The sequence below is a fragment of the Vigna angularis genome, chromosome 2 (assembly GCF_016808095.1).
Source record: "Vigna angularis cultivar LongXiaoDou No.4 chromosome 2, ASM1680809v1, whole genome shotgun sequence".
In the NCBI taxonomy this organism is placed as follows: domain Eukaryota; kingdom Viridiplantae; phylum Streptophyta; class Magnoliopsida; order Fabales; family Fabaceae; genus Vigna; species Vigna angularis.
The window spans coordinates 49,298,638-49,319,667 of record NC_068971.1 but is presented as its reverse complement, the minus strand read 5'-3'; the positions used below and the strand labels follow the sequence as shown (position 1 = coordinate 49,319,667).

The 21,030-nt window shown below is 28.3% G+C and overlaps 3 protein-coding genes across 3 annotated transcripts; 1 reads left to right on the top strand and 2 right to left on the bottom strand.

Annotated features, from left to right (window-relative positions):
• The first annotated feature begins 1,966 nt into the window (after positions 1-1,966).
• Positions 1,967-4,126, top strand: LOC108328819 (zinc finger protein 6). The gene has a single exon (XM_052873896.1). The coding sequence runs from the start codon at positions 2,088-2,090 to the stop codon at positions 2,640-2,642; it is 555 nt and encodes a 184-aa protein (XP_052729856.1). The 5' UTR covers positions 1,967-2,087; the 3' UTR covers positions 2,643-4,126.
• A 4,448-nt stretch (positions 4,127-8,574) lies between these two features.
• On the bottom strand, positions 8,575-9,240 carry LOC108327632 (uncharacterized). The gene has a single exon (XM_017561319.2). The coding sequence runs from the start codon at positions 9,193-9,195 to the stop codon at positions 8,575-8,577; it is 621 nt and encodes a 206-aa protein (XP_017416808.1). The 5' UTR covers positions 9,196-9,240.
• A 3,639-nt stretch (positions 9,241-12,879) lies between these two features.
• Positions 12,880-16,952, bottom strand: LOC108328638 (transcription factor MYB111). Its single transcript, XM_017562528.2, has 3 exons — positions 16,682-16,952; positions 16,382-16,511; positions 12,880-13,898 (listed from the first exon to the last, which is right to left on the bottom strand). Exons 1-3 carry the CDS (start codon positions 16,812-16,814, stop codon positions 13,088-13,090), a joined length of 1,074 nt encoding a protein of 357 aa, XP_017418017.1. The 5' UTR covers positions 16,815-16,952; the 3' UTR covers positions 12,880-13,087.
• Between the last annotated feature and the right edge of the window lie 4,078 nt (positions 16,953-21,030).

The following is a 21,030-nucleotide window of genomic DNA, read 5'->3' as shown; positions in this document are numbered from 1 at the left end:
AGTTGGCTGTATCTGGACTAACTGCAAAAAAGAACTTAATTCAATAATACGAAAATTTAACCAAATCTATTTTTATTGGATTATTTTCAATTTAATTGTAGAGTAGTTATTCGGTAAAAACCTGCAAATTGATCAATTCATCCATAAATTTACAAGTGTAGAAAAAAAAAATATTTCACGAGCTAAAATTATCCGCATAAAATGCCGACTTCTTAAATCAGACCTTAAACGGAGCAAACACTCACTCACCCCTAGTCGCAATCACTTAATAATATTTTGTTTTTTTAACTTTAATCATTCAAATATGAACTCTATTTATAATTTATTACGAAAAGTTAACATTCTCACGACACTCTTTGTATATTTTACTTATTAAAAATAATAATTAAATATATTTTTAGTTTTTAAAAATTTAAAATTTGATATTTCTAAATTTTAATATAATTAGATCTTTAAACATTAAAAATAAATAAATATAATTTTTTAAAAATCAATTATCCGAAATTTGTTGATGTATGAAATATTTTATACTAAAATTTAAATTTTTTATACAATTTAACAGGTTACACTTCAAATGCTGAAAAATCATTTAACTCATAAACAAATTTAATGTATTTAAGTCTAGTTGACTATATTTATTCAAACTAAAAAGTTTATTAAAGTGGGAATTTGAAATAGAGACAAATTTCAATTTGGAACGTTTAATTCTTAAAATAAAATATTGTTTAAGCAACGTTAAATCCAACAATTTAATGCATAGTTTATAGTTAAAAAATGAAAATTGGAAGTAAGAAGGTGGTGGAGTTTAGAGGGGAGGCAAAGCTATAGGTATCTAAGCTAAATCCTTATCCTGGGTTCCCATCTCCACGCGCTATGAATAAGCCAAAAGATCCATCACATCAGAACCGGGTTTGTCTAATACCTATACAATACGACCGAGAAGGATGTTTGTTACCATATAGACGTCAGCCATCTGTCTGGCTCGACTTCAAGGAAGATATGTCATTGCATACATTGAATTCAACCATCACCCATTCATGTATGTATGTTCTCTTAAGTGCTTTATCAATTAACCAAAACTGTTGAGAGAAACGTGGGTTTACCACGCAGCAGATGGTAGCAATATTTAGGCACTACACAGCCACGCCTAGTCCATTCACTGATGTAATGGGAGTACACTGGCTCGACCTTTGAATTGAAGCAATGCATCATTAAAGCAAATTCGACAGACAAAAAGCAAGTGACTAAAACCACATAGGTTTTTCCATTAACATGTAACGTCACCCTTTTTCGACCACTTCCTTATGATTTCAACAAATATATGCCTATCGTATTTTGCATCTCACAGCTACGTCTGTGCAGTAGCATTTATCAAAAGGTGTTCAAGTAGATTTAACAACGGCAACTCCAGAGTCCGGACAAGTGGATCAAAATAATGTGTTCAAGGGAAAATGGGAAAATGACAAAACAGATTCAAGATAAGTGTGTATATCGTGCTAGTAACTTTTTTTTTTTTAACTTTCACACGTTCAATGGCCTGTGTCCTGTTGTACTCTGTGGCACGATCTCTCTCCAGGTCCCTTTTTATTGATACATGAATCTTATCAGAAGCTAAAAACCATTAACTGCATATTCAAGCCTTTTGTCACATGTCGTTTTGACAGACATTCGTGTACTACGTCGGTACGTATACTTTTTTGTTGCTTCCTGTGTATCTTATATATTATTCTCACTGTTATAATAATCAGTTAAATATATACCATCTAACGGTAAAGCGCAAAACAAGAGCACGTTACTTTTAAAAAATATATTACTTTTGTTTTTTTTCAAAAAGATTTAAAATTTCTATATTAGCTTTTATTAAAAAAAAAACAACCGTTTATTGCTAGAGGTTAAAAGTAACAGCAAGTTAATGTAATTGGTGGATGGTGACAACCAGTGGGTATGGTAAAGTATTTTTGTAAGGTTGTAGCGTGGGAAGGAACAGGCCACCCAAGAAGATAATCACAGAATTAATGTGTATGTGTGTGTATATATAGGGCAGCACAGATAAGAAGAGTTTGAATGCATTGAGATAGAAAAGAAACATGTCTGATAATCACAAGACTCAGAGTTCGGCACCGAAACTGTTTGGTTTCCCACTAACAGAGCAAGAGGAATTTGCAGAAAGGAAATACGATGATGGAGAGGACAGAAAATTCAGGTGCCACTACTGCAACAGAGTTTTCGCAAACTCCCAGGCCTTAGGGGGCCACCAAAACGCTCACAAGAAGGAGCGTCAGAGAGCCAGGCGATTCCAAATCCACAACCACAGACGCTCCTCCATGCCACCACCATCATCATCTCTTTCGGTTACGCCTCTTACCTTTCTCACCTCCCATGCAATAATACGATCGCTGCCACTTTCAGTTACACTGCCACCCATTTACCTTTCATCTCCTTCTCCTTCTACTTCCACCTCTGCAAAGCACTTCCCCTCACGCCCCGTTTTCGTTCCTTCCTCCACCCATCTCACTGCTACTGCTACTGCTACTCCATGTTTTCCTCTTCAGCTTTATGCTTCACCTTCTGTGCTGCAATCTGCTTCTACTGTCCTTGATTTTGCAGCAGACAGGGAAGTTGATGTCCATCTCAAATTGTAGCTCTGTCATATTAGATTGCAGGTTACATATATACTATATATAAATTACTGTTACTTAGTTTCCTGCTTCTCCTTTTTGCTCCAAATCTTATCTTTTTTTTTGACCTCTCGCATTAACATTATGAACTTGCTTTACTAATGGAAGCTAATGCTTATAATGGAAGTTACAATTTTTTTTTAGTTCACAATGTCATTGCAAATGTAAATTCGTGTTGCATTTGTCTTTAATCTCTCCAAAGCAATAGGAAAGATCATGGTAAAACTGAGACTAAATAAATCTCAGCTGAAATCAAAGTGGTGTTGAAGGCAAATTGTGACAATATATATATAGTATTAATGAATGTTGTAGCCTGCATATTATTTGTTATTTTTGTGAATTAGACTAGTTTTAGAACAAGAATTGGTGTAGTTTTTTTTTTCTAGAATTGAAATAGTATACTGGGTTAATTCCAAACACCTATTAAGTACTTCTCATCTTTAATATATCTTTCTTTCTCTGATAAAACTCCATTTATTATGTTAATTACATATTTCTCATCTTTTATTATCTCTTCTCAGACAAAGATCTGACTAAATGTCATATTCCATATTTACATGCAATTATTTACGGTACCATATTATAAAAACAGTTTACGGATTGTGGCCCGGTGTTTATTTGGGCCTAACAGCACAATATCATTGTATGGGCCAGATCAAATAGTTTAAAGGGAGGTCCAAGTACCTCCAAACCTTAATAAAAAAGACAAATATTTCTGCACATATCTGTTCATTGCCACAGATGTGTTGTATTATATAGAAAGGATCCAGAAGTGTTTTACAGAAAAATTTGGTATTATTCACTATTGGTTAGGTCTTTCACGCTGTTGAAGTCATAGAAAATAACACATACCAAACATTAAAATAAGGGAAGTGGCTAGCTAGACACTAGGTTTATCCTGTAAGTATAATCCCCTTGCTGTTCTAAGTTATATCAAGTGTAGCTACGGTAGAATATAATCTACAGTAGCAGTTTTCAACCGAATCATTGCTGTGAAGAGTCTCTTTGAGTGTTGATGACTGATCACATCTTTCCTCAAAATAATCATGTCATTGGGATTTGAGGACCACGTCAAATCTGGTGGAGACCTAAAATGACGTCGTATCGTATGCAAAACGAATCATCACACATGGTAACACCACCAAAATGGACAAAGTCATTGGTTTTACTGCAACCCAGGTATCTCACACTATACCACTCCGAAGTGGTCATCTTTTTTCTCTCTCTATATTTGAATAAACCAAAAGAGAGTTTTAAAGAGAGACTTCATTGTTTCTTTAATCACGGAAAGTACATCCCAGATTCCGAGAGCTAACACAAAGGTCACTTTTCAAAGATCAGAACATTGCTCATTCCTCGCCACAGCACACGTTTCTGTGCTTCATTGTCTCTCTTCCCAATATACCCTTTCACGAAACTTCCAAACCCTAACAAAAGCCCTCTTCCCGCCGCTGGACATGGAGAGTTACGGGTCGGGTCACCGGAGAATGGAGGTGGTGAGCGGTAAAAGTCACGGTTGGAGTGGAAGTCGATCACCAGATTCTGCTCAGGGGAGTGAAAAACCTTGGAGATTCAGCGACCCAGAAGCAAAGAGGAAGAAAAGGGTAGCAAAGTACAAGGTTTACGGCGTGGAAGGGAAGGTTAAGGCTACGGTCAAAAAAGGACTTCGATGGATCAAGAACAAGTGCTCTCAGATCGCCCATGGCTTCTGATGCAGAAGCTTGTTCCCACGTCAAGCGCTGACGTTGCAAAGTCTGAACATTGAGATTGCATTTCGTGCTTCTCACCATCACATGCAAAGGTTCTTACTTTCAATTTTTCGTTATTCTGAAACCACTCCAAAGTAGAAATCTTTTATTCACTGATAGAGGATATCTAGTTGTTTGTGTGGGTGTCCTGAAATTAGAGCCGTTAGCAAAGATTTTCCTAAACCAAATTTTGAGGTAAAAGTTGTTTGTTCTTTCATTTACTAATGAAAAATATTCAAAAATCTTGTAATGTACGTTGTTTCTGCATAGATACCAAAGATATATATGAAACTTTGTTTGCGGTGGAGAGAGAAACACAGATATTTTTATTATTTCATTGGAAATGAACGAGAGAAAGAGGGAGACAGAAACTCATGAAAAAAAAACTTTTGACGACTTTTGAGGAGGCGATGATAAGTTCTTACTTACCTAGAATATTCTTATGTACACTTTTTTGGTCTTCTATTTTGTTATGAGATGATACACGAGGGAGAATGCCTCAAAGAATCTAAGAAAAAGATAGGAATAAAGTTGAGTTGTTATTTTAAGTGATTTAAGTTAAAAAGAAAAAAAGAAATTTAATGGTAAAGTTTATAAAATTTATGAATTATTTGATGGATGAAGTAGATAAAAAAAATATTTTAATAAATTATGTGATACATGACCTATTTATTTTATAATTAAAATTAATAGAAAATGAAATATAATTAATTTAAAATAAAATCTGAATAATTTTATTATAAAAAATAGGTGTTATTAATTTAAAATAAAATGTGATTAGTTAAAAATATTTTCAATTAAATATTTAATTATAAAAAGAATTAATACTACTATTAATTATTTTGTAATTATAATTTTTATTAGTATTTTATTTAGATGTTGTATTATTTTCTCTATTAATATTAATTTTAAATATTTTATATTTTATCATTATTATTGTTCTTGTATTTAGAATTAAATGTGTTTTTTATCTTTAACATTTAGCGAAAATGGAAATTAATCTAATTCTAAATAATAAGTTTATTTAACATTTTCAAAGTATTCATGAAAATTGAAATTAGTTTATTTCAAAACTTTAGTTGAATTTAGTCTTTTAACTTTAGTCCTTTTAATCAAAATATATTAATTTTATTTCTCATTTTAAACACATTTTATCATAACATTCGAGTTATTTACATTGACATATTTATACTTTAATGCTAACTAACAAAAATGCATTTGAAATCCAACTAAACTTAATAAAATTTTGTTAAAATAATTCAATCTATACATTTTCAAATTGAATGATTAAATTGATCTAAAATTTCAAAAATAAATTAATTCTAATTTTCTTAAGAACTAAAAACTAAAAATAATTTTGTAGTTACATTTTTCATCCCCTCCACTCACCTAGTAGAGAAATAGAATTTCTCACCTATCCCTCTAAAATACTCACAAATCCCTTTAAGGAAACAAACATGTCATTCTCATTTATTATCATTCTCATTTATTACCTTACAAACCTTACAAATGATAAATATTGTGCTCATTTTGAGTGATGTAGTGTAATTGTACTATATGAAATATATCTATTTGAGTGAATGATTATTTATAAACAGTTAGCCAATATTATTAAGTTTGATTATCTAAAAATATATTGCGTTAATGATTAATCAATATGTTTACACAAAATATATTGTGTTAATAGTTAATTAATATGTTTACACAAGTTCTATAAGTATACTATTTTGATATACAGATAAAATAATCTTGATCTATTTTAATAAAATAAAAAATTTTTGAAAAAAATATCTAACTTAAACGTGAAAGTATCTCCTAAATTACTAATCCATCGAAATAGATTGTGTTTTCAAATAGGATTGGACAATTCAATGAATACGGAACAACCACGTACTCTGAAACCTATTCAACCGAAATGAAAGAAAGAAAAGTGGATGTTGAAGCAGTTTAGACGAGCGATTTATGCAATAATCCACGCAGATAAATTTGCAGGATTGAGTTCATCCAGATCCGTGCATGTATGAAAAGAACATAGTAAGAGGTCACGTCAATGTTAAATTACATAATAACCTTCTGCTTTTGCACTATGTCATCTTGTTTTTCAACTGTCAAAACCATGTATTTGCAGTTCATTTTAATTTGTATTAGCTTTAAGCAATCACATATCAATCTGAAATAATTTCATTAATTTAAATTATTACTTAATTTATTTAAAGCAATCAGCAACATTTATTTTGACTTCATATATATATATATATATATATATATATATATATATATATATATATATATATATATATATATATATATATAATTTTAATTTAATATTTTTTCAATTTTAATTTTCTCATTTTAAATCATAACTTACTTTTTAATAATAATAATAACAATAATTTTGTTTAAATTAATCACTCAGTCAATTTTTGAACTTAATTTTTGACATTCACATTTTATTTTAATGCAATTTTATTATTTTGAATTTCTTTTATTTTTAACAACATTTCATTTTAACATAATTTATACTTATTATATTTTATTTTAACTTAAATTTATGATCAAAGATAAAATGGTCATCTTCTAGTATGAATAATTAAAACTTTTTTTAATCTATCAAAAACTTTCATACATTTTTCTCTAAAATGTTTGATTTTTTATTATCTTTCTCTTAATCCAAACAACCATATTTTCATTTCTTTGTTATATTTTCATTCCTCTCATTTTAGAAAGTTTCAGTCTTTTCATGATCAACTTCGTTATTTTTTTTTTCACGTAGCAAATGGCATGTCATATTCCCAATTCGTTTAAGACATATGTATTGTGTTCCAAGTTGACAAGATAATCCGATGACAAACATTGTGTCATGTCCCCAGTCTGGTAAAGTCGACATGACATGTGTACTGTTTCACCATGTCGACAAGATAGTCGAATAGCCTGTAAGACATCAAGATAGCCCGGTAAAATGCATAGAGAACTCATATAGTTCATTCGAAAGTTTAGAGAACTCACTAAGATGTTATCTGAGCTATTGGAGTTCTACATAGACTTCACCGAACTATTTGGACTTACCACCAAGCGATCTAAGTTCTCCATGTACCTTAGTGACATATTTGAACTTCACATCAAGGTATCCAAGTTCTCCATTACCTTACCTGTCTTTCTATCACCAAATTATTTGGATGTCTTGCTAACTTGGAGACACGATAGAGGTGTCTTGCCAACCTTATTAGGCTGAAAACATGAAACACGGTTTATTAGTGAGCTATCTTGCTGACGTGATGACACAATACACATATTTTAAAGAATGACACACTCTTTGACATCTCAAAAAAAAAAACTAAGAATTAAATTCATAACTTTCTAAAAAAAACTGAATAGAACAAAATTTAATAAAAAAACGAAAACAAAAAAAAAGTTATAATTTAAAAAACAAAATCATATTTAAACTTTCATTTATCTTTCCTCTCAAGTCAACTGCGATCTTTATCAACAAACACATCCTAAATGTTATCCGTAAAATACTTGAGTTATAACGAAATTATATGATATTATTATTATTAGAATTGACTTTAATTAGTTTATAAAAAATTATACTTTTAGAGGATATAAATTAAATTGAAAACTTTTCATTAAGTAATAAAGGATTTTTTTAGTATTAATGATTTTGGATGTAAAACAAATTTTATATAACATAAAAATATAGAATGTTTTAGCTATAAGAGATGTAGATACCAAGTTGAAACATTCTCGTAACTTAATGTTTTATTTTTTTTTTTCACTTTTATTTTCTATACCCACTTAACACTCTCGTAGCTATTAATTTAATAAATTTTTATTTCATTTCATTACAAATTTATCCTTTAATATATATAAATTCTAATCACATCGGTATACAACTCTCAGGTTGTCTGCATATATTTTTTCGTTCATTTAATAAAACATGATAGAAAGAAACAATAGCAAGCTTCACTTCAATCAGTTTCCTTAGTATCATTAAATTCCATCTAATAAGAAATCAATTTCTTCATCTCCCATGCCATCTTCATATATTATATTCATCCCAAATGAACATAGTATCCAACAAAAAAATGAAGCACACTATTTTCATACATATATAGGGGGTGATTTGAGTATAGAAGAAACACACATCATTACCAACCCAGTGACCTTTGACTTCGCTCGGCGTAAAGACGATCCACGGTATTCATACGCTGCAGCCTCATTTCTTGGTAGAAGTGAGTAATGAAATCCTCAGCCTTGGAATCAATCATCTCATCCCCATCTCCATGAATGCGTTCCTCGCACTCCTTCACGATCACCTCTTGCTTCACATTCTCCTCATCACATTGAACCAGTTCGTTCAACCCCACAGCCGAAGCGTAACGGCTACTGGGTAGGGAAGCCGAGTGAGGCCCCTCCTCCGCCACAAAATTAGAAGCGTTGCCTCTGCATTCCATCGCTGGCCACTTAGGCAAATGAAAAAAACTGCCGGAGTCAGAAACAGGGGATTGGTTGCTTTGAAGGTGCAAGGGCCTAGTGGACCCCACAACCTTCTTCCACCTGCTCTTGGACCCATCGTCGATTTGACCAACCTGTTGAATCGCCTTTGGCTTTTGGGAACGTCCTCGCATGACGAGGAGCGCCACCCTGAGAAACCGCATGCCACCGCTCATCTTCTCGTCCTTGAGGGGTTTTGGTTGGTTACTCTGAAGACGGTCTATTTCTATGTCGGGGATGTCGATGATGGTATATTCATGACTTTGTTTTTCCATAAATTGATGTAACGAGGATGATCGAGGAGGTTGAGGAAGGAGTTGTCGACGATATTCTCACATTTGAGGAGATATTTGAACAGTAACAAAAGCACTGAGGAAAAATGTTGTGACCATGAAGTTTATGTGCGAGAAAGATAAAAACGGAAAAGGACGACCAGCGGATTAGTGTGGTATATTGGTGTAAGCTCTCCGTTGTCGAGTAATATTTTTAGAGCAATTTTGTTTATATGTCATGGGTTTGTAAATTGTATGGTGTGCATGATTTTGAAAGTTAGTTGATCAAAATAAACTTTTTTTATTGTTATTATTGTTACCATTAGTTAAATCTACTTTGTTTTACCGGTTCAGTATTTAATTTATCATTTTATTATATTGTAATTTATTTTACTGTTTGTGCACTCACATATATTTATTAAATATATATAGATTAACTTGATAGTTACACATGTGAGCAGATAAATTCATTTTGATTCTTATCATTTACAAAAAATTATTTTTGAGAAATGCTTATCATATCACTAAGATTAATTTAAAGATAATTAATGGTCTTACTTTAAAAAAACGGCTTTTGAAAATAATACTTGAATTTTATAAATAAATTTTATAATTATGTTATGCTTGTTCACCTAGGTGAAATTTTTTTTTGTTAATTTTATAATTTTTGAAAAAAATTTATAATTATAACATAATTATAATTATGTTATGAAGTAGGTATCGAGTAACTCTTAAGGTGAAAAAATACATATATATCTTAATTTAATTAAGTTTGGGGTTCATGATAAATTTGAATTTCAATTGAATTTTTAATAAATTTTATTGTCAATGGTTCAAAAGTTTAAAATTTTTAAATTGAATTCTATTGTTAGATTTTTCTGTTAACTTGGTGATGTGAAGGTTAATTAGGTGATGTGAAGGTTAATTAGGTGATGTGAAGATTATTTTTGTTTCATTTAGTTTTTGTTAAATATAGTTTTATAATTTTTAATGGCTTGATTAAATTTTGAGTCATAGATAAATTTAAAAACTTTCAATTGAGTTCATAATATAAATTGGACACTCACTTGACACTCAAATTAGAGGAACTTGACATTAGGTGTGGAAACCTAACCGTGAATGTCGCAAGAGTTTTTACTTTTAAGGATTCAAAGGACTTCTGGTGTTGGACACCAAGAAGTGTTCGTTGAGCATTGTCCTGTTTAATTGATAAAACTTAGTTTTATAGTTTTTGTGTCATTCTTAACTATAAATGGATGAATTATATGTGAAAAGGAAGAGGTGTGGACCATGTTAATGTTGTATAATTTGAAATAATGTTCTTTTACATTAGCTTGTATGAATGATATGGAAGGAGAGAGTAGTGATTCTTAAGATTTGAATACTACTATGTTTTGTTAAGTGTGGAATGTATTGATGTCGTAATTAAAGTGAGACTATGTAAGTATTGAATTCATATAGAGAAAAGTATTTAGTTTGAGAGTTGAAAAGGATCCTCGTGGTAATAGGATCAAATCTTACAAACATGAGATTTACCCGGTCATATTCCTTTGTAGAAGATGTGACCTAATCATAATATAATTATAATTCTTAAAAGACAAAATAAGTACGACAAGTGCATGGTCTCATATTATACTTAATATAACAAATCCTCTAAAGGTCGTGTTAGATGTATGATGTTGTATTAAAGGTAATGGATGATTTGTAACCATATATATGATCTTTTAGTTTTACTTAGTACTTAAAAGTATTAGTATATGATTTTAAATTACTCTAACTTATTCTCACGTGCTTTATTATGAAGTTGGTATCCGGTTGCTATGGTCATATATTTTACATGAGCACAAAATAACGCATGAGTTAAAAAAGATACATAACTATATCATTAATATCTAGTAGTAACACAATTATAGCATAGATGTAGATAAAAATGTCTTTTATTAGTATGATCGATCACTTAAATTTTGAAATAATTTTGAAAAATCTTTTACTTTAGAAGACTTTACATTATATGATGAACTATCTATTTATAATTGTGGGCTTAATATCTTTATGTAGTAGCTTTTTTATAAAGTATATAGTATATTTGGGTTTTTATATGGATTTAATTAAAAAAATTATGAGAATGTGTATGGATGATATATACGTATAAATAAATCTTTTTTATAATTATCAACAAATAATTACGAAAAAATATATAGTTATCAATAATTATCGACCAAATTCTTCTTGTCATTTGTAAAATAAATTTACAAACAAACATTTCATTGGTGAATTTTTTATCGTCATATTTTTTTAGAAGTTTCTTTACCGATGCAATTTTTTTATTAACAAAGAATTTTATTTGTCAATAAATATATATATTTTTATTATGGTGAAAATATACACGTGTGTAACTGAATTTACAAATTATTGTTTGAATATTTCTAATTACTGAAATTGATTATATTATTTCTTTATTTTAGTTTACACTTTTTGTTTATATGCTGAAAATCTATTGTGATTATACTTACTATATAAGCATATGATTGATCAGAGGAAATCAGTCTATAAGTAATTAATATTATTGGTAAATAAAAAATTGTAAAATATTATAATATTTTCTTTTATAACATAAAGTGAATTTATATTTGTTTTTATGTAATAGAGCGTAATCCAATAAGGCTTATTAAGCTTCTTTATTATTGATGAGTCTAAATTTATGTTTATTGGGACAATGTTAATAGCATAATTAATCTCCTCAATTTGATATTATGATGATTGTTTATGATGAGGTGTCATTGTGTTATTGTTAATTATATTTTTATTATATTTTTGACGTAAATATTAGTCCAATGAAAAAATATATTTATGGGTTGATCTTATGAATATAATTAATATTTCTTAAGTTATAATAATTCATATTCATTGTATCCATAAATATTTTAAAAAAAATTATTCATTTGAATGTCAAAGAGTATTTTGCAAGTAGATTTTCGTTCTCTTGACCAGCCAGGAATTTCAATTTCATTCTAACCAGTATTGTTTTAAAACTTTTTACCCTCCACAATTTTTCCTTGTCACAATAAAATCAATACACATTATGTATTTAAGGATTCAAGTTTAAGGTGAACTTCTATAATATAGTCCTCTGAACTGATTTCATTGAGCTTCAAGTCTCAATAGAATTGGTTTAAGAGATAGAATACTAATGACTAGGTCTGCTAAGAAAATAATTATTTGCAAATAATTTGTTGACAAAAAAAAAGTAATTATTTGATGATATATTATTAAACTAATTATTGCTAGAGTAAAATTGGACTCAGATTTAAGTAAAATTTACATATCATTAATTCGGAGTTTAAGTTTAAGGTTGATAAGTAAGAAATATACAATTTGAAATTACTTTATGGATGGAAAGAACGTGGGTAAATGAAATATCTATTCATTAATTGGTGAAAATATTAGAGATTGGTAATGTTTCTTAAGAAAAAAAAAATTACTCACTTTGTACTATGTGCTAACCTTGAAAGAGGAGGATAAATATATAAAACAAAAACTTTATTAATAAAAATAGATATTACATGAATGCTTGAAATATAGCAAGCACTATTTTAATACAAAAAATTGTCTTTCTTTTAATTAAAAAAAAAACTATAAATACTAAGGCGTGCTCTTATTTCTTAGTTATTTATTTGTAACGTGTTTTATATTTGATTAATAACCACAAGTAATCGTGCAAGAATCTACATTCTTAGATAATTTTTATGCACTAGGAGTACTATGTATTCACATTTAAGCTAAAATAAAATATTATTCCCTTCAATGTTTACAGTTTTTACATTCCAAAAGGAAAGGGAAATTGGTCCTTAAGGTCCAAAACTAAAGTGATGATGAGAAGCAGAAGAGGGTGTTCTCAAGAGAGAAACCAATCAACCATGTCCTTTTGTTTCTGAGGATCAATCTCACCAACGCTCTGCAAATCCTTCTCCCAATCTTCATCTTCGCAAAGCCAAGAGAGGAGGCTCTGATGCTGCTCCCACGACACAGACTCATCCTTATGATCCAGCAGAGACTCATCCTTATGATCCAGCTGCGCGGCGCTTTGGCATAAGTCAGAATCAGAAGAAAACTTGGTTGAACAAAAGCACTGCTTCTCCCGACCACTCGACAAAACGGTGTGGTCACAAGTTTTATTCCCAACCACTTCACTGCTCTCACTGTAACCTTCATCAGAAATGGTCCAACACCCACTTGCTTGGGAACAGTAGCTGTTCATGATGTCGTTGAAAGATTCAAAACTCAACACTTGATCCCCCTCTCCCCCATTAATAACCTCCTCGTCATAGGGTCCCCAGATGTTCATTATTTCTTTCTCACCCTCAACCCATATGGCATTAGTGACTAGGTTTTCTTCTTCTTGAGTAGTAGTATTCTCATGGGTGGATGAATGTTTCTCGGTCTCAAGTGGAGGTGTTGGTGGAAGAGGAACTGCTGGTAAGAGCGGTTGCTTTTGTTTTGGGGCGCAATATGTCTTGTTCTTCTTCATGGCCCAGCGACTTGTCCTACCACGTTTCCTCTTGGGAGGTAGAGTGAGAGTGATGATGTCTGGTTTGGAATTAGTTGTGCCTCGGAAAGTGTAAATTTTTCTGCTTAAGTGAGAGTTCCAGTAATTTTTAATCTCGTTGTCGGTTCTTCCTGGCAAGTGACTTGCTATCAAGGACCACCTGAAGTTCACCAACTCATACAGCTATTACTAATGATCTCTTTGAATTATGTGAAGTGAAATTCACATGGAAAATATGATAAAATTAATAAGAAAATATATATATATACATGTTGATAGATGAAGTTTCCAGAATGTGAAATGTTAACACATCTCTTCGTAATTTTGTGCAACGAAGTGGACTAAATAAATAATTAAACTAATAAGATTTATATATCTCTATTAATTGTTTCTAAATTTGTATGTTTCAATGAACTTTAAGTGGCTAATATTAGAGAATGTCATAAATTATCAAGAAACATCTTCTAATATTTCTCTCAGACAAAATAAAGGATGGATTAAGTTTCAAATTTATGAAAAAATATAAATTTTTAGATATTTTTTAATTAAGTTTCTGTTAAATTTTGTTACTGTATTAAGTATCTAAAAATTCATGATATGGTTGTTATATTATCTAATTTTGCTATTCACATAAGAAAAATGATTTTTTTTTTTGGATAACATGTTTCTGATATTTGTTTTTTATATTTAATCACAATTTCATATTTCTTAAGGAGACAATTAAAATAAATGAATATGAAATTTTTTTGGGTAACCATGTTTCTCATATTTTTTTTTTCATATATTTAATCATAATTTCATATTTCTTAAGGAGACCATTAAGATAGATAAGAAGACAAGAGAACAATCACCTTTCACGGTTAACAAAAAACACTAAAAACTTAAATGAAAAATAAATGAATATTTTAATTACTCAACAGAGTAAAAAAATTAAAAGAAAATAAAGTAAAAATACATAAATTTATGAGTAATTTAACACCTAATTAAAATTAAATTAAAATAAAATATATAACTTAAAATGTTAGTTGAATTAAGTAATTTTAGTAATTAAAGAAAAAATATTAAAATTAATATGTTGGTTTAAATTTGTCAAAATATTTGGTGTTGTCAATTAGTACCACAAAAAAGAGTGAATCTCATTAATTAAAAAATATGGTGATACATTGATATTATAGAATTGGTATTTTTAAGAAGAAAAAAATACTTTTTATTTCTTTACTATTATTTTTATAATAATACCTCTGTCCATAATAAGTACGACTTAAATTTTTTAAATACACAATAAAAACAATTAATGTATTACAAATAAAAGTTATCTGGGGATAAATTAGAAATAAAATAAATAATACTACTTTTAAAAAATGAGAACATCAATTAATTTTGATTAAAAATAACTAAAACTGTAGTCAAGGCTGAGACAATAGTTAATAAATTGTTATTGGAAAGTGAAAAATTTTGAAGTATAAAGTACATGGACTATGTTATTTATCTATATATAATATTTAGTGCAAGAGATGCAAGATTATTTTTTCCAAACATTTTTTTTAAATTACACAAATAAACTTTTCTAAATTTTATTAAATAGATAATTTTCTTATATTCAGATTTTTTACGTATAAATGTTGCTCAGACGTCAGAATTCGATTTCATAACATTCAATGTCTAATTTATGAATAATAAACCATTCTACAATTATATCAACATAATTATGAAGAGTTTATTTGTGTATTATTTTTAAAATAAGTTCATTTATGAACAAAAATTACTTTTACTTTAGGGTTGGAAAGGAAAAAGAAAAAAGAAGAGAACTTCTAATAAAAAAAAGCTGAAAAAAATTGTATAGTTCTTTAGTACACAAAAGTAAAATATTTTCCTTTATTTATTAATCAAACAATAATACTATTATCTATATTTTCATGTCTCTATTTTCTCTTATATTATCCAAACATACCATAGTTTTTTTTTTCTTTTAACATAATTTTACAAATATTGTTATCCAAGTCTTTTTTTTTTCTTCCTCCCGTCTCTTTGCAGTTAAACGAAGAATTAATGGGCCGATTAGGTAAATTGTTTTAAATAAAGTTTCCCTAAATTAAATAAATGAAAACAACTTTTACAATAATTGCTATCACGGTCTCTTTCTCTCTTTTTCCATTTCATATAAACAAGACATTAATTTTCATTAAAAAAAAATAAACAAGACAGTAATAGGTTGATATAGTCAATTTGTTTTTTAATAAAGTCTGTCTAACTTAGGCTTAATGAAAAAACCTCTACAGGAATTGTTGTCGAAGTCTCTTTCTCACAGTTCTCGTTTCAACCAAGCCGCTATTTGGTTGATTTAGTAAATTTGTTTAAAAGAAAGTTTGTGTAATCACGCAAATGAAAAGAAAAAGAAAACAAAGAGCAATATTCATAAAATTTTGATTAGTAAGACTGACATGCTGCATTAGTTTGAGGTGCTTTTGTGCTTAGAAATACATTTTGTCTATTGAATGAGTGAGATGTATGGAGAAGAAATGGTTATGTTAATTTTGAAACATTTATAACGTTTAAAAGTAGGAGTTTTATGAAGTTTAAATTTGACGGAAAAGAAGTGGCTTTAATCTGAGAAATGAGCATGAGAATGATCTGGAAACTAACCTGTTGCCTAACGAAGCATGCAACTTGACAATGGTGTTTTCTTCCTCGAGAGAAATGTCTCCTCTCTTTAGATCAGCTCTCAAATAGTTAATCCACCTTAACCTGCAACTTTTCCCACATCTTAACAATCCTGCACAACCCAAAAGTGTAAATGGCAGTCAGAGAAAAAGTGATTCGATCCATGGCTGAAAATTAGAGGCTTGTAGAATAATTATAGCTGGAAGGTCACAGTCAACAAAAAGGTACCCAGAAAAGCAAAGTATATATGTATAATAGTTGTGGCATTAATTAGTTTTGTACCTGCATTTTTTGGCAACGTCCTCCAAGAACCTTCTCCATTGGCCTGAATGTACTTGGTCAAAATCTCATCTTCCTCCGCCGTCCACCTCCCCTTCTTCATTCCCACCTTCTCACAACAAGGAGCCCTTCCCATATCTGAGTTCTGCAGAAGCTACCTCTTTCACTTGATTTTAATTGTGCTGGCACTAGTGGGTGTGCGTGTATGCATGTTTCAGTTTTTTTAATGTATCACCTTATTGTGGCGGTTCTGTGATAATAGCAAATGCTGCAGTTAGCAGCACAACTTATTTAAAAAGGGTAGGGTAGGGGCAGCAGACTCTAGGCAGGAGAAAGGTGACCCCAGACAAAAATAGAAAGATTAAAAATATATTAGCTCATATAAAGTCTTTGTCTGCTTATGTTAAGAATTAAAGAATTTTAAATTAATTTAATATTTATATATTTTTTAAATTAATTTTAATTTTAGTTATATAACATTTTTAATATATTTTTTTATGTTAGAATATAAATTAATTTTCTTTTTAAATTAATTTTTAAAGATAAAATTAGATGTTAACAAATGATTCAATAATAATTTGATAATAGATAAAATTATATGTTTAACAAATAAAAAATCTTTAAAATAAATTTTAAATTATAATTTTAATATTATATTAATAAATAAATTTTAAATCTAACTAAATTTTATAAAATTGATTTATAAGATAAACTTTATAATTATATATACACTCTAAATTTACTGTATTTATAATTTATGTGAGACTTCTAAACATATATATTTTAAGTTTTTAATTTATAAATTTAATCGTAAAATAATAACATTGTAAAATCTGTTAAACATTTTCAGTATTTTTATTTTTATTTTTTTTCATAGTTTAATAATTTATTTAAGGTTAAATATATTTTTTGAATTTTAATGTGAATTTGAATTTTTCTTAAAACATTGTTATCAAATTTTAAAAATAAATAAATAAAATTAATTTAATTTAATTATATCTATAATAAATTGTATTGACATATCAAACACTTTTTATATTAAATTTAAGTTATGTATATTTTTGACACATTCATGTTATAATATTCATTAAAAAATATTTTTGATATGTTAAAATAGTTTAATTTAATTTAATTAAAATAATTATATATATTTTAAAGTTTGAGGTTAAAATATATAAAAAAATTTAAAAGTATTAAAATTTATGTTCGTATTATTAAAATTAAAAATTTAATTTAGCGTTAAATTTAAAATATTAAAATATATTTAATATTTATTATATGTAGTATATATTTGTTGGGGGGAAGTGGGGCTTTAGAAAGAGATTTATATCAGCGGTGGAAGAGGAACCACGTTGAGTGTGTCTGAGTGGCACAGTCGTGGCTTCCCCACCGTCGAGGGACATGAGCCTCGACTGACGGAGCATTCCATCTTCCTCATTAATGTATAGCCCTTCATTTACTTTTTTATTTATTGTGCTACTAACTACTGATTTTGCTTCCCTCTGCTTTACAACGCCACTATTTCAAATTTAATGAGGTAAGAAATGTCTCCATCAATTTCTAATCTTATGCTATTATTAGTTTTTCCATTACGTTTTTTCTATTCACTTCTTTTTTATATTACTTTAGGTGTCCTTTTACGGAATATTTCACTGCTATTCATTACTTCAAATCATTGTTTGATAGTGTTATTCAAAATAAATAGATACTTTGAAAATATTTTTTTTACAACATTTTAATATTATCTTGTTATTTGTGATTGGTCCAAAATTATTTCACAATCAATAATAATAATTCATAAAAAATAACATGGATCAATCACAAAATAACACGTACAAAGTATTAAAATGTTGTCAAATATATGTTATCAAAGTATCATTATCCTATTCTAAAACAAGATAATTGTCAAAAGTTAAATGATCGAATCCTTTAAATTGACGTGATGAATGTGAGAAAATATATGTCCTCATATTATAATTAGAAAAATGTTTTTTCATATTACATATATTATTTCACAATCTACATTTAAATATGTTTTAATATTTATAAAAAATGATTTTTTTATTAAGTGTTAAAAATAATAGTATTTTATTATAGTTATGCTATCCTAAATATGTTCACTTAGGAATAAGAATACGAGAATAAATAAATAAATTTGAATGGATTTAAAAATTATATTTTTGTAATTTTTTAAAAGATTTGAAAGTGAAAATAAATAATTTTAAGATAAATTTTCTTAAAGGTCTTATCTGATATATAAAAAATTAAAATTTTAATAAATTAAAATGTAAAATTGTGATTTTAGCTTTATGTTAAAATTAATATATTATTGTTATTATTTATTCTTAACAGTATTATTTAATAATAATATGATATTATTATTATTATTACTTATTATATAAATATTATATACTTTTTCTTTGCAAATTTTTTTACATTCACGGGATTTTATTAACTTTTTTAATATGAAAATTGTTTTTTGTCTTTGTTTTGGTTTCATGAACATATACAACACATATTTTTATTAGTGTTGATAATGTTTGTATCAAGGTCGTGGAAACTAAGATGGGTATCATGTTTCTAGTTTAGCAAAAAGTATATATCTCAATCATTGAAAATTTTTAATTTATTTTTTCACTCCTATATATATATATATATATATATATATATATATATATATATATATATATATATATATATATATATTAACGGGAATCAATTATTCTATAATAAAAACCGATTCCTTCTCACCACTCAAATCATAGGAATCAATTTCACTCCACTCAGAATCGAATTTTCTTTCCCTTTGTTAAATCAAATAATCACAAAATCAGTCTCATTTTAACCAGAACTGATTCCCACCACTGAAAAGCTTAACAATGCACCCATAATCAACGTGATTTTAACGAGAGCAATATGATAAAACCTCATTTCAAGTGAGATTGGAAAAATAGTGCATCTCACAAATTCCTTTTCCCCTCACCCTTAAATTGCTGAAAAAGAACATCAATCAACACCGTAAATTTGTGTCTCTCAACGAGTAAATCCAACCAAGAAAATGTATCATAAAACAAGTTGCAAAGTGATTCTCTTTGTTTTTTTTTCTCTTATCTACATGTTGAGCCACAAATGATCCTATCCTATTTTGCAACGTTGTTACGGTGGTGTCGTGTGACTACTTTCTTTGCATCATATTGCTCTTTCTTTCCTTAAATCATTTATTCATTCTTTCTTTTCTCCAACTTATTGTCTCCGTCTAAGTAAATATACTATTTATGCTTTCTACTTCAATTTTTTTTGTAAGAATCTCAAATTGGTACACTTTTTTTTTATATGTCTCAATTTGTTTAACATTTATACAAAAATTTAAAATTTGAAAATAAATTAAAATAAAATTTGATATAAAATATAACTATAAATAAATTTAATCTTGTTAAAGATATTTAATAAAAGAATTAATTTTAATAAAAATATTTGTATAACATTTATAAAAAATATAAATTTCGTTTTGATTTGAAAAATGACAAAATTACTTCATTTAAAAAAATTAGACTAAATTGAAACAAAATAATAATACAGAGACTAAATTAAGATTAAAATAATAACGATATGTGACACTACCACTGCACATCTACTATCACGTGACACGTCGTCAACTTGACACGCAACATATTTTTACTTTTCTTTTTAAAAATAAAAAATAAAAGTAAAAACAATTTTAAAAAGTAAAAAATAAAACATGAATGATATGTTATGTTAATACATTGGAAAAAGAAAGATCTCATTGTATCACAATTTTTAAAATAAAGACCAAACATAGATATATCAAAAAACGATACCGATTTGAGATTTTTTTAGAAAATGAGACAAATTATATTATTTAATCTTAATTTTTTAAATTTAGTTGACATTGTGCTTTCATACTTTATTTAGAATACTCTCTTTGAATATTTTATTATAACTGACATTATCCTCATTGTATCATCCAAAACATATAGCTGACATGGATAAGGGTCGTTCGTGTCATCCCTGGAATGGTTGAACAACTCTTATCTATGTTTCAACCTATCAAAGTAAATGTTAATGTTATTTTATTAAAGAACAATTTTTCAATTCATAACTTAACATAAAATGATTGTGAGTTTTATCCACCAGAGGTACAAAAGGTTCTGGTGGAAGAGATACTTACGGACGAATACTATAACTTTCGAACTGCTACTGAAGTTGACGCATAACCCTTTCAGTCACTTGCTTAATGACTTCATCATAAAGTTGCACTCTAACCTTTTTAGTTATTTGCTCTATTAGTCTTTATTCTTACTTTAACATTGTGAGTGCATAAAAACTAATGA

What these genes read in the sequence shown, in the direction of transcription:
- LOC108327632 (XM_017561319.2), bottom strand. Translation starts at nt 9,195, where the DNA reads ATGGAAAAACAAAGTCATGAATATACCATCATCGACATCCCCGACATA.
- LOC108328819 (XM_052873896.1), top strand. Translation starts at nt 2,088, where the DNA reads ATGTCTGATAATCACAAGACTCAGAGTTCGGCACCGAAACTGTTTGGT.
- LOC108328638 (XM_017562528.2), bottom strand. Translation starts at nt 16,814, where the DNA reads ATGGGAAGGGCTCCTTGTTGTGAGAAGGTGGGAATGAAGAAGGGGAGG. An exon ending in GACGTTGCCAAAAAATGCAG is followed by an intron (nt 16,512 to 16,681) that starts GTACAAAACTAA and finishes TGGGTTGTGCAG; the next exon opens with GATTGTTAAGATGTGGGAAA. An exon ending in CATGCTTCGTTAGGCAACAG is followed by an intron (nt 13,899 to 16,381) that starts GTTAGTTTCCAG and finishes GGTGAACTTCAG; the next exon opens with GTGGTCCTTGATAGCAAGTC.